This window comes from Megalobrama amblycephala, linkage group LG2 (genome assembly GCF_018812025.1).
Source record: "Megalobrama amblycephala isolate DHTTF-2021 linkage group LG2, ASM1881202v1, whole genome shotgun sequence".
Lineage (NCBI taxonomy): Eukaryota > Metazoa > Chordata > Actinopteri > Cypriniformes > Xenocyprididae > Megalobrama > Megalobrama amblycephala.
This window is the reverse complement of record NC_063045.1, coordinates 11313806-11332566: the sequence shown is the minus strand read 5'-3', so window position 1 is coordinate 11332566 and position 18761 is coordinate 11313806. Positions and strand designations below refer to the sequence as shown.

General features: G+C 35.9%; 3 protein-coding genes across 8 annotated transcripts in view; 1 reads left to right on the top strand and 2 right to left on the bottom strand.

Moving 5' to 3' along the window:
- LOC125263588 overlaps window positions 1-18761 on the bottom strand; it is a 378279-nt gene that overhangs the window by 52161 nt on the left and 307357 nt on the right. The window lies entirely within an intron of this gene.
- Window positions 7628-12803, top strand: LOC125263593 (gastrula zinc finger protein XlCGF49.1-like). Its single transcript, XM_048182651.1, has 3 exons — window positions 7628-8033; window positions 11048-11191; window positions 11832-12803. The coding sequence occupies exons 1-3, from the start codon at window positions 8000-8002 to the stop codon at window positions 12449-12451; spliced, it is 798 nt and encodes a 265-aa protein (XP_048038608.1). The 5' UTR covers window positions 7628-7999; the 3' UTR covers window positions 12452-12803.
- On the bottom strand, window positions 13774-18163 carry LOC125263563. 6 transcript variants are annotated; one of them, XM_048182600.1, is made up of 7 exons: window positions 17936-18163; window positions 17039-17314; window positions 16591-16911; window positions 16144-16440; window positions 15724-15801; window positions 15508-15568; window positions 13776-15071 (listed from the first exon to the last, which is right to left on the bottom strand). In XM_048182600.1, the coding sequence occupies exons 1-6, from the start codon at window positions 18015-18017 to the stop codon at window positions 15513-15515; spliced, it is 1110 nt and encodes a 369-aa protein (XP_048038557.1). In that variant the 5' UTR covers window positions 18018-18163; the 3' UTR covers window positions 13776-15071; window positions 15508-15512. The 6 variants fall into 6 exon arrangements, with proteins under 6 accessions (XP_048038553.1, XP_048038556.1, XP_048038557.1 ...); XM_048182601.1 differs by having other exon boundaries at window positions 13776-14760; XM_048182597.1 differs by having other exon boundaries at window positions 13777-15071; window positions 15670-15801.

Here is an 18761-nt window from a genome sequence, read left to right as displayed (position 1 = left end):
CGATTCACGACGGTTATCTTCTAATAATGTTTTATAATAAGCGCTTACTGGCGGATTTCAGCAACTACACAGTCACCATCTGTTAAATAAAATAACAAGCAGCATATCATCAATATCTCTTGATCTTCTCCTGAACCTAAGCACATACTCTACTCTTCAGCACAATGGTGACCCACAAAACTCAATTTTACAGTGAACTACTGGCAACAATATTATCCAGAATGCATTGTTTTATACAGTATATTACTGTTTTAATGGAAAATGGTTTGTTACTGTCAGAATTTGGCCGCTTTTCTACAGCAAGGTCTAACAGTGTAGATGATCTTCAGACTTCCACTGTATCAGATCACCACTCTGTAGTCTAGAACAGTGGTTCTCAACCTTTTTTGAGTACTGGACCCCCATCACATCTCAAACCATTCTCATGGACCCCCACCCCCTATCGGTCCATCCCCATCACAAACATTTTCAAGATTACAAATTCATAGAGTCCCAAAAAATGTATACTTGTTTTCTTTTTAATATTTTTCAACAATTTAGTACATAGAACAGTATTAAACACACTTTACTGCATTTATCCTAGTTTGCATTAATTGGTCAACAAGAATTTACATTACACATAACTTACATACATTTTCCATCCCCATCTCAAACATTTTTAAGATTACAAATTCATGGAAATTCATTGTTAACTGTAATAACATTTGTCAACTAAAATAACATTGATCTTGTCAATTGATTTCATTTGCATTAGAATTACACAATAATCAAACACAATAACATTGACTATTTCAGAATATACATAGAACAGTATTAAACACACTTTACTGCATTTAGTTTGCATTAATTGGTCAACAAGGATTTACATTACACATACCTTTTTCACATACCTATTTTCCATCCCCATTTCAAACATTTTTAAGATTACAAATTCATGGATTTTTATTTTATTTTATAATTGTTCACTTTAATATCTTTTGTCAACTAAAATAACATGTTAATGCATTAATCTTGTCAATTGATTTAATTTGCATTAGAATTACACAATAATCAAACACAATAACATTGATTTAAACACATTTCAGTAACAGTATTAAACACACTTTACCATTTATTCTAGTTTGCATTAATTGGTCAACCCAGATTTATATTACACATATTGCTGTTGTTACAGATCAATATTTTAACAACATGAAATTGAGTTATTACACTGTCATACTACCTTCAATATTAATAGCTGGAAATGTCAGTTTATTACAGAAATTTTATAAATTTCCATCTGAATGTTACTTTATTAATTTTATTTTCAATGTGAAATTTGCACTTGTTTATCACAAATAAGGTTTTGCATTCTAGGGTGAAGTGTGGCAACAGCAGCAATAAGACTTCTCTCAAGGCTGAGTCTGTTTCTCTGTTTTGTCTTTATGTTTGTCATGGCTGAAAATGTTACCTCACACAAGTAGGTTGACCCAAAAGGTAGCAGTTCATACAGAGCACATTTTCCAATATCAGGGTACTCCTTCTCAGCATTGCACCAAAACTGTGTCAGTGATGTCTCTGAAAACATTAGTCTCAAACCCCTATCTGAGGACAAATCTATAAGTCTTTCCTGGAGACTAGCAGGAGCGGTCTGGATGCTGGTAGGTGCAAAAGGATTCCTTATCCAGTCAAGTTCAGAATTCTGAATCTCACTGTCTGGAAAGTATGATTTAAACTCAGAGGAAAGTTTGTTCACGTGTGTCTGTACTGTATGTTCGTAGACCTCATCCTTGTCCTTGTAGCGAACAAATGCAACTAATTGTGATTCACCACTAATGTCAGTTGACTCGTCTAATTGCAAAGCAAAACAAGTGGCGCGTTTTAACTTTTCCACCACCTGCGCAACGATATCTTCAGCCATATCGTCGATTCGACGGCATACAGTGTCATTAGATAAAGGCACCGTTTTAATTGCCTTTACTGCTTTCTTGTCCAACATTGTTTCAGCAAGGATCGCTGCGGCTGGCACAATTAGTTCCTCTGCAATTGAATATGGTTTTTTAGATTTAGCCACAAGCAGTGACACCTCGTATGACGCAAGCAGGGAAGAACTGGACATCTGTGTTGTCGCTTTTAATTTTTCTTGACTTTTCTGGAATTCAGAATGTTTTCTGTGGAAAAATTCTGCCGTCTTACCTACACATGAAGAATGTTTAGTTGTCAGATGTCGCTGCAAATGGGATTGTTTCATTTCCCTGACAACAACATAGTGATGGCACAGATCCGGCCCACATCTGGTCCGTGTATAAACCACATGTTCCAGAGGAGGGCCGGATTTGGGCCAGACTATGTTGCTGTCTGGGATGGTTGGACAGGACCTCACCACACAGAAAACACAGTGGTTGTGGGGGCTCAGTCGTTGTAGCTGTAAACCCGAACATTTTATAATTGGTTTGATATTGACGCGTTTTTGTGTTGTCCATTTTTCTCATTTTTTCTAGTGGGCCGGAATTTTCTTGGTTTGTGTCAGCGCCACTGGTAGACGGTCCATCAAGTTTTTTAAGCCACCTCTACATATTGGCTGCATGCGTCGTTCTCGACGAGCTGTTATGAGCTGTTCGTTCCCGCGATGGGCCGCGAATGATTAGAAATGGCGGCCAATATGAAAATACACCTACAGTAACTTTAAATGTACCTACATTACCCACCTTTCTGGGTTTGATATTTATTTTTACTGTGAATATACAATAAAATAACGTGTCATTTTATGAAAACAAAATGTTTATTTATTTTTTTTGTAATGATTCTACGGACCCCCTGCAATTATGCCACGGACCACTAGGGGTCCGTGTACCCCCGGTTGAGAAACACTTGATCAATTTGATTGAAGGAAAAATAAGCTCTCGAGTTTGCGTCAAGACTGTGTTGCTGCTACAGATCGGTAAAGATTGCAGATCAGCCAGTAGTTGTTTAATAAAAAATGAATTCTAACTCATCTTGCATTATACTATTATTTTACCAGCCTGGCTGCGCAGACAGAGACGTTGCCACTGTGCGTTATACAAGCATGATGGATTTTGCGAGGTGGTGCTATTAGCTCTTTTTACAGTTTTTTTTTTATTTGCTTTGGTACTATTTTCACAAGCCAGTCATTCTTTCAACACCTGTTATCATGCTCTCATTCTAGTTGTACACATTTTCATTCTACATAATCATTGTTTCAAAACACAAGATTGTGATATGTAATGACAACATTTGGATTAATCTTGAAACAAAACAGTATGTTCTTCTTTCAGTTTAGTTATTTTAACAATCTGTTCATTCAGTAGCAAAGAATGCAAGATACATGTTTCAAATCACCCTTGTTGAAATAATTATAGGCTACAGATGCCACAATTAGAAAATACCTACATTACATTACCTAAATTACATAATTGACATAAAATCCATAGTGTTTTTAATGGTATCTATTCGGTGTGTTATCAAAAGGTGTGGTGAGGTTATGAAACAATCATGAGGTTGCTGAAGAACAGAGTATGCTGCTAATACAGTAAATGTTCTTACTGTACCATACGATTGAGTCTATGCAAACACTTATAATAAAGTCAACTCTCTGCTGATGATCTTGTAAAGCTTCTTTCAGGAGTGTCAGTATTAACAGAGCTGCCTAAAAGCCTCTGTATTTTTTAATGGTTATAGGTTAATAGTTTTCACTTCATTCATTATGCTGATGTCTTCAGATCACCTGTAAACTGCCACTTAAAGCTCATTTCATTGTTATCAACAGACCACTTTTGATATTTGTGAATGGGTGAAAACATCAATCTGATCATTTATTCATTTAGGCAGATCTGCTCCTCCTACCACAGCCTTCAGTGAAGCTCCTCCCACATCAGCTCACCAATAAATGCTAGGATGTTCCCATCAGTCTACAAGACGGAGCTGAACAGTGATAACATGAATGATCCAGAGTCCTGCAGAATGGAACATGAAGATACTGAAGAACAAAGAGGTTGGTGTATATTCTTGATCCATCATTAAGCACAAGGCTAAAGAAACTCAGAAATCACTGAACTCCATAAATTGGTATTAAAAAAACAACACTTTTAATTGGGTCCATATATATATCCACAAAATATGCTGTATGCGCACCCCATTCATGTGTTGACACCCCTTTCATTTGATTTCACTGTATGAGCTGTTTTATTCACGCAGCTAAGTTAGCTGGTAATGTCAAGTTAGCAGTGAAACAGCAAAGAAAGTATTAAGCAAAGATAGTAGATTATTCGATTCGAGTAGGTCTATATCAGGTAAATGAGCAACTTAAGAGACAACGTAAGCATTCATATATCAGTCCTTCAGTCCTTCTGCCTACAGCGGTCTCATCTGTCAGTCACTGACTCGCTTTAATGTTAAAATGCAGTGCTTGAAGTGGAAAAATAAAAGTGCTGGTATTCCCGATGCTCAGTTCAAAACATGTTTCTGAAGAACGGAGAGCGCTGTAGGCAGAAGGTAAAATAGAGAAATGCTGGTACAGCGTATACCAGCTCATTTTATGGTTATGTTTTTGTTTTTTAACGACAATGCAAGTTTGTGAAAAGTTGTAAAAACTTTTGTGTTTACTGGAAGATGTCTATTGTGCACTGCGTCCTGAAATAAGATGAGCAGCAGTTTACGGTACTTTCTGTTACACAATCATAAAATACGCTTTAGTTAGCCTACTAAATAAAAATAATAAATAGGCCTGCTTGAAACGTAAAATACTTTATCTGTTTTGAAAAAATTAATGATCTAATTTCTTTATTGCTAATGTAGTTATTAGAAAATTGAACTAAGTTCAAATTTACATATTATGCATATCTGTAGTAGCCTAGTCTCCCACATAAACGAAGCAGGAAAACTGCTGTGAAAATGGGTGTCATTTGTATTGTAATTTTATGCATTACTGATGTTTTATTCGTCTCAGATTGTGAGAAATATGCCAGAGCAGTTTTATAGTCTTTCAGCCAATATTCTGACTCAAATAATCAAACACATAATAAAATCAGATTTCTGCTGATGAGGCTTGTATCAGTGTCACCATTAACAGCTGCTGAAATGCCTTTATATTGCATGTCAATAGTTCTTGTTTTCACCTCGTTCATTATGCTGATGTCTTCAGTCGCCTGTAAACTGCCACTTAAAGCTCATATCATTGGTGTCAACAGACTGAGGCAAACTGCATAATCACCACTTTTGATATATAAAATGTATTTTATTATATAGGCTAGTCTGTGTACTCAACTGTGCTATTTTGAGACACCATGAAATATGAACTAAAATGTGTTTTTAATATACTATCTCTGTATTTAAAAAAAATATTTAGATATCACTTATAGTACATTTGAACCCATAGTGTACTACAAGTGCTGACTAAATAAATCTTTTAAATACAGAGATAGTATATTAAAAGCACATTTTAGTTCATATTTCATGGTGTCTCAAAATAGCACAGTTGAGTACACTTAGATGTTCTTAAGATGATCTTAAGAAGAATTTTTAGTATATTAATTACAAAATTACTGCGCAAAAAGTACTTTAAGTACATTATTGAAATGTACATTTTTTCACCTGGGCCAAGAAAATCCACACTGGAGAGAAGCCGTACACATGTGATCAGTGCGGGAAGAGTTTCATGCAAGCAATTGTTCTTAAATCACATCTGCGTTCTCATTCTGGAGAAAAAACCATATTACTGTGATCAATGTGGTAAAAACTTTTTTGGCGCAGACTCCCTGAAGAAGCACCTAAAAGTTCATACAAAAGAGAAGCCTCACATGTGTTCTTTGTGTGGAAAGAGTTTTAGCCGGATGGGTCAATTAAATTCACACCAGAAAATACACATGGTGTCAAGAATTATATGTGCTTTGATTGTGGGAAGACCTTTATTACAGATGCTGAACTGAAAGTGCACCAGAGAGTTCACACTGGAGAAAAACCTTACAAGTGTTCACTCTGTGACAAGAGATTCAGTCAGGCAGGAAATCTGAAAACACATGAGAGGATCCACACTGGAGAGAAACCTTACAAGTGTTCACACTGTGACGAGATTCAGAGAGTCAGGAAATCAGAAAACACATGAGAGGATCCACACTGGAGAGAAGCCGTATCACTGCATTCCATGTGGCAAGAGTTTCACTCATTCAAATTCTCTACTCAATCATTCAAAAAACAAATGTCTGAAATCATGATATCATGTTCAAATTCATCTTCAGATACAGCCTATTGTAATGCCATGCTGCATCCTTAGAAATTTTTTACTTATCATTTTGTTTTGAGACTTTGTTTAAATCATTACCCACACAGCAAAAGGACTCTGTATCGGATCCACCACGGAGGTATCGCGCAGAGGTGGAAAGTCCAGGGCTCAGAAAGTAAAAGTCCAGGGCTCAGAAAGTAAAAGTCCTGACATATTTTTTTTCCACCCACTGAAGCAGTGTTAAAGTTAATGAGATAATTAAGTGATTAATTGAGTGATGATTGAGCATTATTGAAGACACCTGATGATAACAAGCAGAATCACCAAAGGAGAAAATCACAATTTTTAAGACACCATCACAGAGGTCAGGGTTTGTTTTAGTTGAGCTCTTGACCCTTGACTTTTTAACATTAGAATTTACTTGGGCAGTTTTAACTGCATTAAAACTAACCAGACAAGCAAAGTTAAAACATGATCAGGTGATGTTGGTTATGTTTTCACATAATCATTATTTGATCTGAATCACTGAACTCATCTAGAGCCCAATCTCTGAGTTAGATTTACATTATTGATTACAGCAGCACTGTGATTCTACAGCACAAGATCCAGTTTTTTTTTTTTCAAAATAATTCAAAGGTTTCATCAAAAGTTCTTAGGAAAAAAGCCCTCATTTAGACACACAGAGATCAAGAATCATCCTGTGAATCTCAACAGTGGTGGCCATCATAAAGCATGTTGCAGTGCATTCTGGGTGCCACCAATCAAAACTCATCCACGGCTCCCATCATGCATTGCTGCATGAATAAATTATGAGCTTAATTGTTTTAGTAATTTTCTTTATTCTCACTATTTTGTTTTTTGCTGTTTTTATGGGACTTTTTAGTAGCTTGTTTTCTAATGTTCAGAGTTGATTTGTTGATCAGAATATGTTGCTTGTCACCGTCGTTGAGATTCACAGGCTGATTCTTGATGTCTGTGTGTGCCTGAAAGAAATTTTCTTTTGTTTTATTCAGAACAACTTTTGTGAAACCCTTTGGATTATACTGATAAAGCTGATTTTGTGCTGTAATCAATAATGTAAATCTAACTCAGAGATTGGGCTCTAAATGAGTTCAGTGATTCAGATCAAATAATGATTATGTGAAAACATAACCAACGTTACCTGACCAGCTTTTCTCTTTGCTTGTCTGGCTGTTATAATTCAGTTAAAACTGCCCAAACAAATTCATATATTAAAAAGTGAAGGGTCAAAAGCCCAACTAAAACAAACCCTGACCTCTGTGATGGTGTCTTAAAAATTGTGATTTTCTCCTTTGGTGATTCTGCTTGTTATCATCAGGTGTCTTCAATAATGCTCAATCATCACTCAATTAATCACTTATTTATCTCATTAATGCTTCAGTGGGTGGAAAAAAAAATATGGCAGGACTTTTACTTTCTGAGCCCTGGACTTTCCACCTCTGCCGCGAACGGACCCGTATCGGAGTCCACTTGCTCGCAGTGACGGATCCGCAACGAAGGCGGTTCACGGACCCGCCTTGGCTCCGCGCTGCATCCGCTCCGCATCCGCGATTAAAACCTTACCTCCGCGGCGGGTCCGTTTGGGACCCGCAAATTGATACAACCGTTACAGTAAAGGCGCGTGCGCGTCCGCGGATCCGACATGGGTCCGCTTAGGATCCGATGATTGACAGTAGAATTTATGGTGCCGCCCGGATGCGGATCTGATCCTCTGGGCGGCGTCAAAACGGATGTGACAGTCACGCGGGTTTGGCGACTTGAATGCGGATCCGCCTAGGAGTCCCTTGCTGTGTGGGTATGCTTTACTTTTGTATTATATGTTGTATTGAAGGAAAGTAGAAGGGGTTATTTTACATATACAAAATGTTCTTGTACTTGTATGTTTAGCAGGAAGCTGAAGAAGAGTCTTTGACATATACACATACTTTTTCTTCATTATTGTGCTTAGAACATCTAATTGCTCTACTATAACATATTTACCTAATGCAGATGTAAGATATATCATTTCAACTGGACGATTTTTCATTTCTCTTTTTCTCTTGAGTTGCATTGGCTACCTTGTAAGTCAATAAAGAGAGAAATCTTTCTCATTGGTTTTTAAAGTTATTACTTCACTTATATATTTGTTCAACCAATTCTTGACTAAACTTGTATTTTTTCAACAACTTTTATCTATAAAGCCTCTATTGGAGGGGAAAAGGATTTAGATGACATAGACTTCGTTTTCATTTAAATTTTGTTCACTAACTAATGATTAAACTTGTTACTCCTTTTATTACCAACACGATCACATGAGAATGCGTATCAATACGCGTGTGTAATCTCGTAGAATATATACGCCAAAATTAGTTTTGGCGTGCATATGATACGCAGTTTTTCGCGTGCATATATAGGCTACGCACTTTATGCGTGTATATCCCTGCATTCCATTCGGAAGGGCTCATCCCTATGCCCTAATCCCTTCAAAGGGTTTACCCTCTGGAGTGAGAGCTTCGAAGGGATGAAGGGTGTAGGGGTCAAAAAAAAAAAAAGAAAAACTTTTTTTGGAATGCAATTCTGCGTCATCTTAACGAGACAATCAAGCAAGAGTAGATTGTGCAAGCTGCGCCCTTTGTTTAACGTTAGTTTATTTATTTATTTTTGGTTTATCGCACCATATTGTATATTGTGTCTATGTATTTGAAACATTTAAATGAAGGGAGCCGTAAATGTTTATGTTGAAGTACAATGTAATTTTGACCATAATAATGTACCAAATCTAACTCATATAAATATTACAGTAGTAGGCTAAAAATACTATACATACATTTATGGGTAAAATCGAACTCCTAACCATTCTGTGATGTCAAAGAACTTCCATGTGCAAAGGATCATGGGGGCCCAAAGTGTCCATCAGTTGTACCCTTCGAAATCCTTCATTATGAAGGGCCCTTAGAAGTGGCCAGTTTTTAGCACTTCGGTTTGGAACGACCCTTCATTAAGGCGGCCATGATTATTTTCACTTCCGAAGTGCCCTTCAGAGGGCGATATATCCCGTTTGGAACTTACCGTAAGACACGCTCTTGGGTAAGATGGGGGTGGGGGGTTTGTGCGTATAATACGCCATAAAGTGCGTATCATACGCACGCCAAAATGAGTTTGGCGTGCGGGTTATACATTCCACGACATTGCACACTCGTATTGATACGCATTTTCGTGTGATCGGGCTCATTTCTTATCTACTGAATCTGCTTAACCATCTGCAAAATCTTCAAATCATTTAAAGCTTTCCATTTATTTTTTTTTTTAAATTCCTAATAAATAATATTTCTCATCACACATGACTGAAATTAAATGAGATTTATGGTATTGTATAATATAGACATATGCTGCGTTCACGCCACCTCGTAGGCTTTACCGGAATCTTGAAATGACAACACGTGACGTTATATTCGGAGCTGTTCACGTCCTTTTGGTCCTTGGACTGGGAATGATGCGTTTCTATGGCACCACTATCAACGCCTGAATGAATTCTACAGCGGTCAGGTACAGCGGCCACGTGGTATATGTGGGAGCTTTCAGAAAACTCCCAGCTTACAAGCTGTAATTACGAGCTCTACGAGGACGTAAACGCTTTTTACAAGCTAGAATCTCGTAACTACAGGAATTACGAGGCCGCGTGAACGCACCTATAGACAGCGTACAGACGTCATCCATATGGGACATTAATTTGCCTTCCCAATCGCAGCACAAAGAGTAGCCTAAATCAGAGATTGTAAAACTGCATAAACCAGTGTAAAACGATCAAACATTTATCCGGGTCTTTAACGTGAATTGAATATATCAACAACATATTCAGTATACAACCGAAATAATTTGTATAACGTTTTTTAAACCTTTACCCATCATTCCCGTTCGTGTATGGACAATGAAACAGCAAATAAATTATTGATAGGAGGATTCAAATATATCAGGTAAATGAAGGAGACAAAAGTAAGCATTCATATATTAAGTTCTTTTGATGTTCAGGCTGTCTACAGCGGTCTCACATGACTCAGACTTCGGTAAAGTTGGTTTTATATTCGCACATTCGGCCATCCGTATTCAATAGCCTTGTTAATCACACTACATTGGACATTCATTGGACATTCACAAGTAAATATGCCATTAAAACAATACTTGCCTATTTTGATCGACTGTGAAAAATGTTGTAAGTTGACAATCGTTGGTTGTCAATATCATGTCGGTGCTTAAAATTCGCAAACATTAATTTATTGCACATTTATTGGAAAGTCTGAATTTATCAGAAGTCCGAATGTGTGAATATAAAACCAACTTTACCGAAGTATTACTCAGTCACTGAATCGCTTTAATGTTAAAAATGTTAGGCTACTTATATTTTGACATGACTTATATTTTTACACAAACAACGTAAATACTGTGACGTCTACATTTAAACATCTTATTTCAACGTGCAGCTTACGTTAATTACCACTTAACGCCTCACAAAAGTTGCAGTTTGGCCAGGTTTGTGAAAAGTTGTAAAAGCGTTTTGTGTTTACTGGGAAGAGAGTGTTTCTACTGCAAACACTTATAATAAAGTAAAATCTCTGCTGATTTTAAGGCTTTCAGGAGTCACTATTAACAGCCTCTATATCTCAACAGTTTTCACCTCATTCATTATGCTGATACATTCAGATCACCTGTAAACTACCACATTTCACTGGTGCCAACAGACCACTTTTGATATTTACAATGTATTGTTATAGTCTGTGATAAACCGTGTTTCGTGTAAAAACAACTGCGAACTAAAAACCAATTAATCTTCAGTGAAGCTCCTCCTACAACAGTTCACCAATAAATGCTGGAGTATTCCCATCAGTCTACAAGTGAAGAAGACAGAGCTGAACAGTGGGAACATGAGTGATCCAGAGTCCTGCAGAATGGAGCATGAAGATACTGAAGAACAAAGAGGTTGGTGTTTATTCTTGATCCATCATTAATCATGTGGAAGATCATTAAGGTTCTAAAATTTCCAGCAGTTCATCCAGATTTAGAGGTTGTAGTAAAAAAAAAAAACCTCTAGGAGCTGTGAATTAACTGTTGAAATAACAAAATTGACCCTTTTTTTAACAAATCGGTGAAAAGAGGTTTAAGAAACATTTATGTTGACTATCAACATCAGGAAATCTGGCTAAATACTAGAGGAGCGGTTTTTATTTTACATTTATTTCTGTTTCACAGTTTTGCACAATTGTTTAACACTTTACACCTCATGAATTGTAAACATTTCACAATCGCATGACTGCTTTTATTAATTTCTAAAAATAAACTTTGCATTCTTTAGCATAAATTAGAGAATTGTCATTTAAAGTTACTGATAAACTTTATATATTTTTTAATAAATTATGAGCAAGATATTGTTACAGAAGTTATGATTTATGGTAACTTTGGTAAGAGTTGATGAATGTAGTCAATCCCATTCAAACATTTGTTTAGCAATTACTACTTTCTGATACATCAGGGTTCACTTTTCCAGCATTCATGTCCTGTCCTTTTACATTTCTCTCTTCTGTTATGATTTACTAAAAAAAGCTTTTTACTTTCATTTTAGTCCTGATGGAAGAGAATGATGAGAGTGAAGAACTGAGTGAAGCGGAAGAGAAACATCATCAGGTCTGCTCACAGACTGAGCGAAATTTTTCACTGAAAAGTTCCAAAAAATCTTTCACCTGCACTCAGTGTGGGAAGAGTTTTACACAAAAAGGATCTCTTAAGTCACACATGAAAATCCACACTGGAGAGAAGCCGTACACATGTGATCAGTGCGGGAAGAGTTTCAGACATGCAAGCACTCTTAAAATGCATGTGGATTCTCATTCTGGAGAAAGACGATTTAACTGCGATCAGTGTGGTAAAAATTTTCTTTGGGAAGCATCCCTGAAGAACCACCTGAAAACTCATTTAAAGGAGAAGCCTCACATGTGTTCTTTGTGTGGAAAAAGTTTTACTCTGTCGAGTACTTTAAAAATACACCAGAAAAGACACTGTGGTGTGAAGGATCACATGTGCTTTGATTGTGGGAAGACCTTTTTCACAGATGATGAACTTAAGCTGCATCAGAGGATTCACACTGGAGAAAAACCTTACAAGTGTTCACACTGTGACAAGAGATTCAGTCAGGCAGGACACATGAAAAGACATGAGAAGATCCACACTGGAGAGAAGCTGTAAAACTGCCATCCATGTGACAAGAGTTTCAATCAATTATCTTCTCTACTCAGGCATACAAAAATGTCTAAAATCATGGTGTAACGTGACCCAATAATATGCTGGGCAATAAAAGCTCTTTTCCATATCAATCAGGACAAAGAAACATCATCAAAAGTTGTCTCTGTGATCAGAGTTTATTTTAAAGGCAGTTACAAGTGTGAGATTGAGATCTCGCTTCTCTTTTTCTCTTGAGGTGGTTTGACTATTTTTTTAAAGTGAGAGAAATATCTCTCTTTTGTATTCATATTACTTCATTTTTATGCCTCTTCACCAACTAATGCTTGAATAAACTTGTTACTCATTTTATCAACAACTTTTATTGTCCAATTTTAATGCGTGTTGATTTGACAAATCCTCTGAAGGAATACGGTCATGAAAAAAATGTTAGTTTTGATCATTAGTTATAGAAGTTTTCCATTCCCCTTAGAAACTTTTGTGAGTGAATGGATGTTTTTCATCTCCATGTCCCTTTTGAGTGCTCCATGTTATTCAGTTCATCAGGAGCAGTGTCCATGTTTTATTATTGGTTCATGTTAGTATGGTGTATTTACCATTTCCATAACCTTCCCAAAATATCACTTTATTTTCACTTTGTGTTACTTTCTACATTTTTGAAGACTTTGGTGGCTCATACCAACTTAACTAACTTAATTGTATTAATAAAAATCACCTGAGACTGCTATTTAACCTGTTAACCATTTGAGGACATTTTAAATGCTATTCCAAAAACTGCCAGATGGATCATGTGAACTCCCATCCCTCCTCTTTAATGGTAATGACCTCATGACAATCATCCACAACAAACTTCAATATTATATCATACATTTCTATACCTTAATGATATTTTTGCAAGCTTATGATAAGCTAATTGCATAAAATTTGTGAATACAATATATTAGCTTTCCAGAGTGGCTCATAAAGCAAACCCTTTTTTTTTTTTTTTTTTTTACAGATTTGTTGGCGCCTCCTCATGACCTGGAAGGTCGCTTTGTACACTGTCAGAAAAAAAGGTGCGTGCTTGTCACTGGGGCAGTACCCTAAGGTACAAAAAAGGTACTAATATGTACCTTTAAGGTACAAATATGCACTTTTAAAGTACTAATATGTGGTACTAATATGCACCATTAAGGGGTAAGTAAGGTACAAAGATGTACCTTTTCACTTTTGTACCTTATAGGGAACTGCCCAAGTGACAGCGCCGTACCTTTTTTTTCTGACAGTGTACCTAAATCTGAGGGTCCAAGTTTCAGAAGCACGATGCATGGAAATGTGTTTCTAACTATCTGCGCATGAGTGGAAATTTACAGCGATAATTACATGTATTATTATTTACAGGAAAATTACAGTTGGGTAAAGGCTTTAACCTTGAAGACTAGAAAGAGATATAAAGATGGGAGAACACATGTTTGTCTCTTATGCAGTGATATGATTTTATTTGCCACCACAATCATAAATCTAAAAGTATTTTAAAAGTGACTTTATTTGTAACTACTTGCCATAATTGCAGTGTATGACAAACTAAAAAGACCCCCCCAAAAAATAATACACACAACTGAGAAATGATCATAAGATCAAATTTGGGACAGTTTCTGCACAGCATTTTATAAATGAGGCCTCCCAACCTGGCATTTTTTGGCCATGTCTGCAATAAAGATTTTAAATATATTGGCCATCTCGAAGTTATTCATTTCCTGTGCAACTTCTTGCAAAGGCACGTCCAAACAAACCGCTTGCATTTAATTTAGTCACACCACAAGGTGTCACTGTGGCCTCAAAGCTTCAGCACTGCCACTCTGAGGTAAAACGCACCCTCCTCATTTGCAGCATACAGACAAAGATATGTAGAAATAATTATATATGGACATAAATAAATGTAGAAATAAATAATTATGGAAATAAATGAGGACATAAATACATATATACATAAATGTGGAAAGAAATAAAAGTGGAAATAAATAAATTAAAAAATAAAATGTGGAAAAAAATACAATTATACATAAATAAGTAAATAAAATACAATTCTTGAATATTTATGTATTTTTATTTTTACTGAAGTTTTCAGAAGATTACCCAGGAGTCTGACAACATGCAGTTACATGTGCAAGCCTATTATTAAGTAACATTTTATTAAAACATGCAAATGACAATTTTTTGCAATTTATACTCATCTTGGCATTTACATCCAGCATTTTTGATATCCCACATTTTGCATAAAAATTGGTGGATGGAAACATCTAATGACCACAGAGGAAGGGAAGGAATATACAGACCTGCAAGGTAGAAGGTCATTTTAAGCATTCTTATTTTTTATTTTACAAAATTAGTTGAAGAAAAACTTAATGGGTAGGTAAAAGCTTAAAAAACATAAAAACCAAAAGAAAAGTAAACACAACAAACTACACAAACTCAATGAATATAAAACAAGAGAAAATTGAATATGCAAAAGAAGTACAACTGCCAGCAGCTGGGAAATTGCCAGATCTTATTGCATCGTCCCACAATATAACAATAAGTTAACAAATTTTTGGATGCTAAATTCATGTCTTAACACTTGAGTACACTGATCTACTGCAACAACATCCTGCAGGAAAAGAACAATCAGAATTGATTAAAGAAAAAACATTGGCGCGTTAAATCAAGTACAATCAACTTGAATGTTTGTTATTTCAACTTAAATTCCATTTAAAAATGGCATTTTTATTACCTTAAAAAAGGAGCTGAATCTTGTATAACTTTAAAAGTTGAAAATTGCTTAAATTGCTTTAAAAACTTAAATTTTATTTTGAGTTAAAGCCATGAAAAACATATGTTGTTGTCATAACTTATTGATCACATAATTTTTTACAGTGTAGGTTCCAACACAAGGGACAGATGTTCATGTTTATTTAAAATAAAAGCTCAATTTACATTAATACTGAAGAGGGGGGAAAACAGTTGCATGCAACTACAGAGGGAATTTTAAGAAGCTGAGTGAGTAAACATGTACAAAAACTGCACAGTAACAAAATATATCTTACCATACTTAACTGATGTGTACAGAATGTGGGTTCAGTATAATCTCTTCCCCTTGAATATTAACTGTTAATAATAATTTTAAAACATTTAATAAACCAAAATACACTGTTTTGTTTTACAAAGTATTTTTAAAGATTGTTTTATTTTTTAATGTAAAAACTTGCCATCTTCTCCTGCTTGTTTACACTTTTTGAAACAGTAGCAAACAAATGCAACACCTGCAAACACCGGCAGCATCAGCAGCACTACACCAACAGGAACTTTCTGCACTTTGACATGTGAACGCTGGTTCTGTTCTGTAATGCACAAGTCATCAGTGTGATCTTAATTTAACAGCATAAACTTTCAAACAAGTTATTAAATTAATCATTATGATAATGAAAATGGTCATTAAACAGGAAAGGCTTGTTTTTTTTTTACAGCCAAACGCTTCATCAATGTTTGGCTTTCATATCAGAATCAAATTTGGAAGAGACTTTTATTAGACAAACATTTTTATACTGTCATCAACATTTTTTCATTATTTATCTGCTAAAAGTGAATAAGTGTTTGAGTTTTAGCATATAGGTGATGCCAAACAAACATGGCCTAAAAGTCACAAAATTCACAATTTTAGAGGATAAAAGATGCTGTGATACCTGGACATGTGTGACAGAGTTCACTGATGTTGTTCAGAGGTTTGATCTGGTTGCCGAGGGTATTGTTGATCACACAGCTGTAGGTGTTTTTATCCTGATATTCCACCTCCAGAGGTAGAGAGAGACTGATGCTGAGATCAGACACACTGATGCTGGACAATAAACTGTTTCCTTTGTACCAGGAGAGAGTCACATGATTCACATTCACCACTGAACACACCAGTGAACATTTCTGACTTGATGATGATGAAGAACATTGTGAAGAGTTACTGCTGATGACAGGAACAGGTAAAGAACCTGAAAAACGAATAAGCAAACAAATACCTTTAACAATAGAGATACTGCATTTGACTGTCATCTGACATATTCAGTTTTGAGTCAACTCTCCCTTTAAGACAAATTGATTTTTAACCTGGATGAAAATTATGAAAGACAAAAACGACTTACTATTGACTTTAACACAATGAGACTTGAATGTTTTATGTTGTATGATTCCATTTCTGATGATGATAAATTTATAACATCCAGTGTCTTTAATGCTGATGTTCCGGATGGTGAGAGATCCGGTCTGACTATCCAGCTGAAATCTGTCTCCGAATCCCTCTTCACCATCACATGTAATCATTTTATTTTCCTTATAATTAGCTATACAAAGATGATCTTCAGACTTCCATCGTATCAGATCACCGCTCTGTAGTTCAGAAGCATCAGGGCAAAATGTCACCGATTCTCCCTCCATCACTGAAACATTCATTTCAACCGGTGAACCTGTAAAACACAATATCCAGTTTAAACTTGATATTCATTGTAATACGTAATTTCTTTTCATCCTGTTGGAGCTTTAACAGGTCAGAATTTTAAAGGGTTAGCTAATAGTGTTGTAACCTTTACTCACACGTTCTGGAAAAGATTTGTAATCGAGTTTGATTGGCTGCATATGTGTCGCTGAAGCTCCAGATAATGTGTGATCTGCTCTGCTTGTCTTTAAACCTCTCGTAACTGTCCGAGGTCGAGATGATCCTTTCATAGACTTCAGGAGTGTGAATGTTTGGAGATCCGAACATCCACAGCACATGATCTTGTTGCGTTTCATTAAAATCATTGTGAAGAATGATGAAATCTCTCTCAGTCACTCCTGTCATCATTTCATCCCTCACATAATCATTCACATCTGGAAAAAGGGATAGTTCACCCAAAAATTAAATCCTGTTATCATCTACACTCCCTTAAGTTGTTACAAACCTGTTTGAGACGACAGTTTGAAGAATGTTGGTATAACCAGACAGACAGTTGACAGTAGCAAATGACTTCCACAGTATTTTTTCTTACGTTTGAAGTCAAAGTCAATTCTCAACATGATCTTAGAAAACAGAAATGTAACTGAGTTACATTGATTTTAATTTTTTCTTTTTTTTTTTCTTTCTAAACAACATTGACTATTTTTCTGATCTTAAAACTGTTTGTCAAAATTATGTTTTATTAAAACAACTATCATTGTATGGACAACAAAAAAAATCTGCAGGTTTAGACTAATACGAGAATGAATAAATAATGACAATTTTGATGGCTTATAACTATCCCGTAGTCACGTCGTGACCAAAAGATTGATAGTGCATTTTCATATGGTTCTATAGCTGCCATAGACTTGCAGCCTGAGTCAGAATAAGACCTACGTACAGAAAACATTCATCATTTTTGTGAACAGAGCTGAAAAGTTGTTGTTGAACAAGACTAGAGATTAGAAGATTAGCCTTAATTTTAATGTAGAGTTTTAAAAAAATGCATCACTCACCGTCCATGCATAGATTGAAACAGAACAAAGCAAGAAAAACATTAAAATTCTTCAGTAGTTTGAACAGATGAAGATTTAACATGATCCCATCAGCTGTTTCTCATTCTAAAGATTAACTAGTAAACTAACTGGAGAAAGTTGTATTACATTTATTTCATATACAGAAAGTGTCACAACTTCCGTCATCTTTTACGACAAGACAATCCCAAATGAAAACAAAAGCGGAGAAATGCACCTGCGCAATGCGAGTTGTCACATGTCGGTACTTGTAAATCAAACATCATACACTCTTAGAAAAAAAAAAAGGTTCAGTGGGGTTATATGTTGTATTCCTGACTCAACTTTAAAGAATGTTTTATGCCAAAAAGGTAAAAATATAAGGAGAGGAGAAATGTCTTAAATTATTGCATAAAACCTTCATGTTTAATGTGTTATTTCAATTTTTCCTAGTCATTCCACAACAGCTACATCGGCAACCTCCCTCCTTTTCGCATGAGGCCAATACGGAAGTGGATTAAACTGCAATTCATCGACTGGCCGCTAGGGACAGGCTCCAAAAGAGAGCAGAATCTCATTGAGTCCCATGTTAAAGTGCCTAACTTTACAGCAGAAATAAACATGTTTACAAGTTGGTACAAATTGTGGTTTTGGTCTATACTGATCATTTTGCCCTTCATGACAACTCTGAGGGGGGTGAATTTTTTTATAACTCATCCGTTTAAATTATATTAAATCTGCATAATTAAGGGCGTGGTCACTTGAGTGACAGGTGGATCGCGCTGTTGTCTGTGAGCCGTCACTTCACCTCAGCTAATTCCAGCCGCTG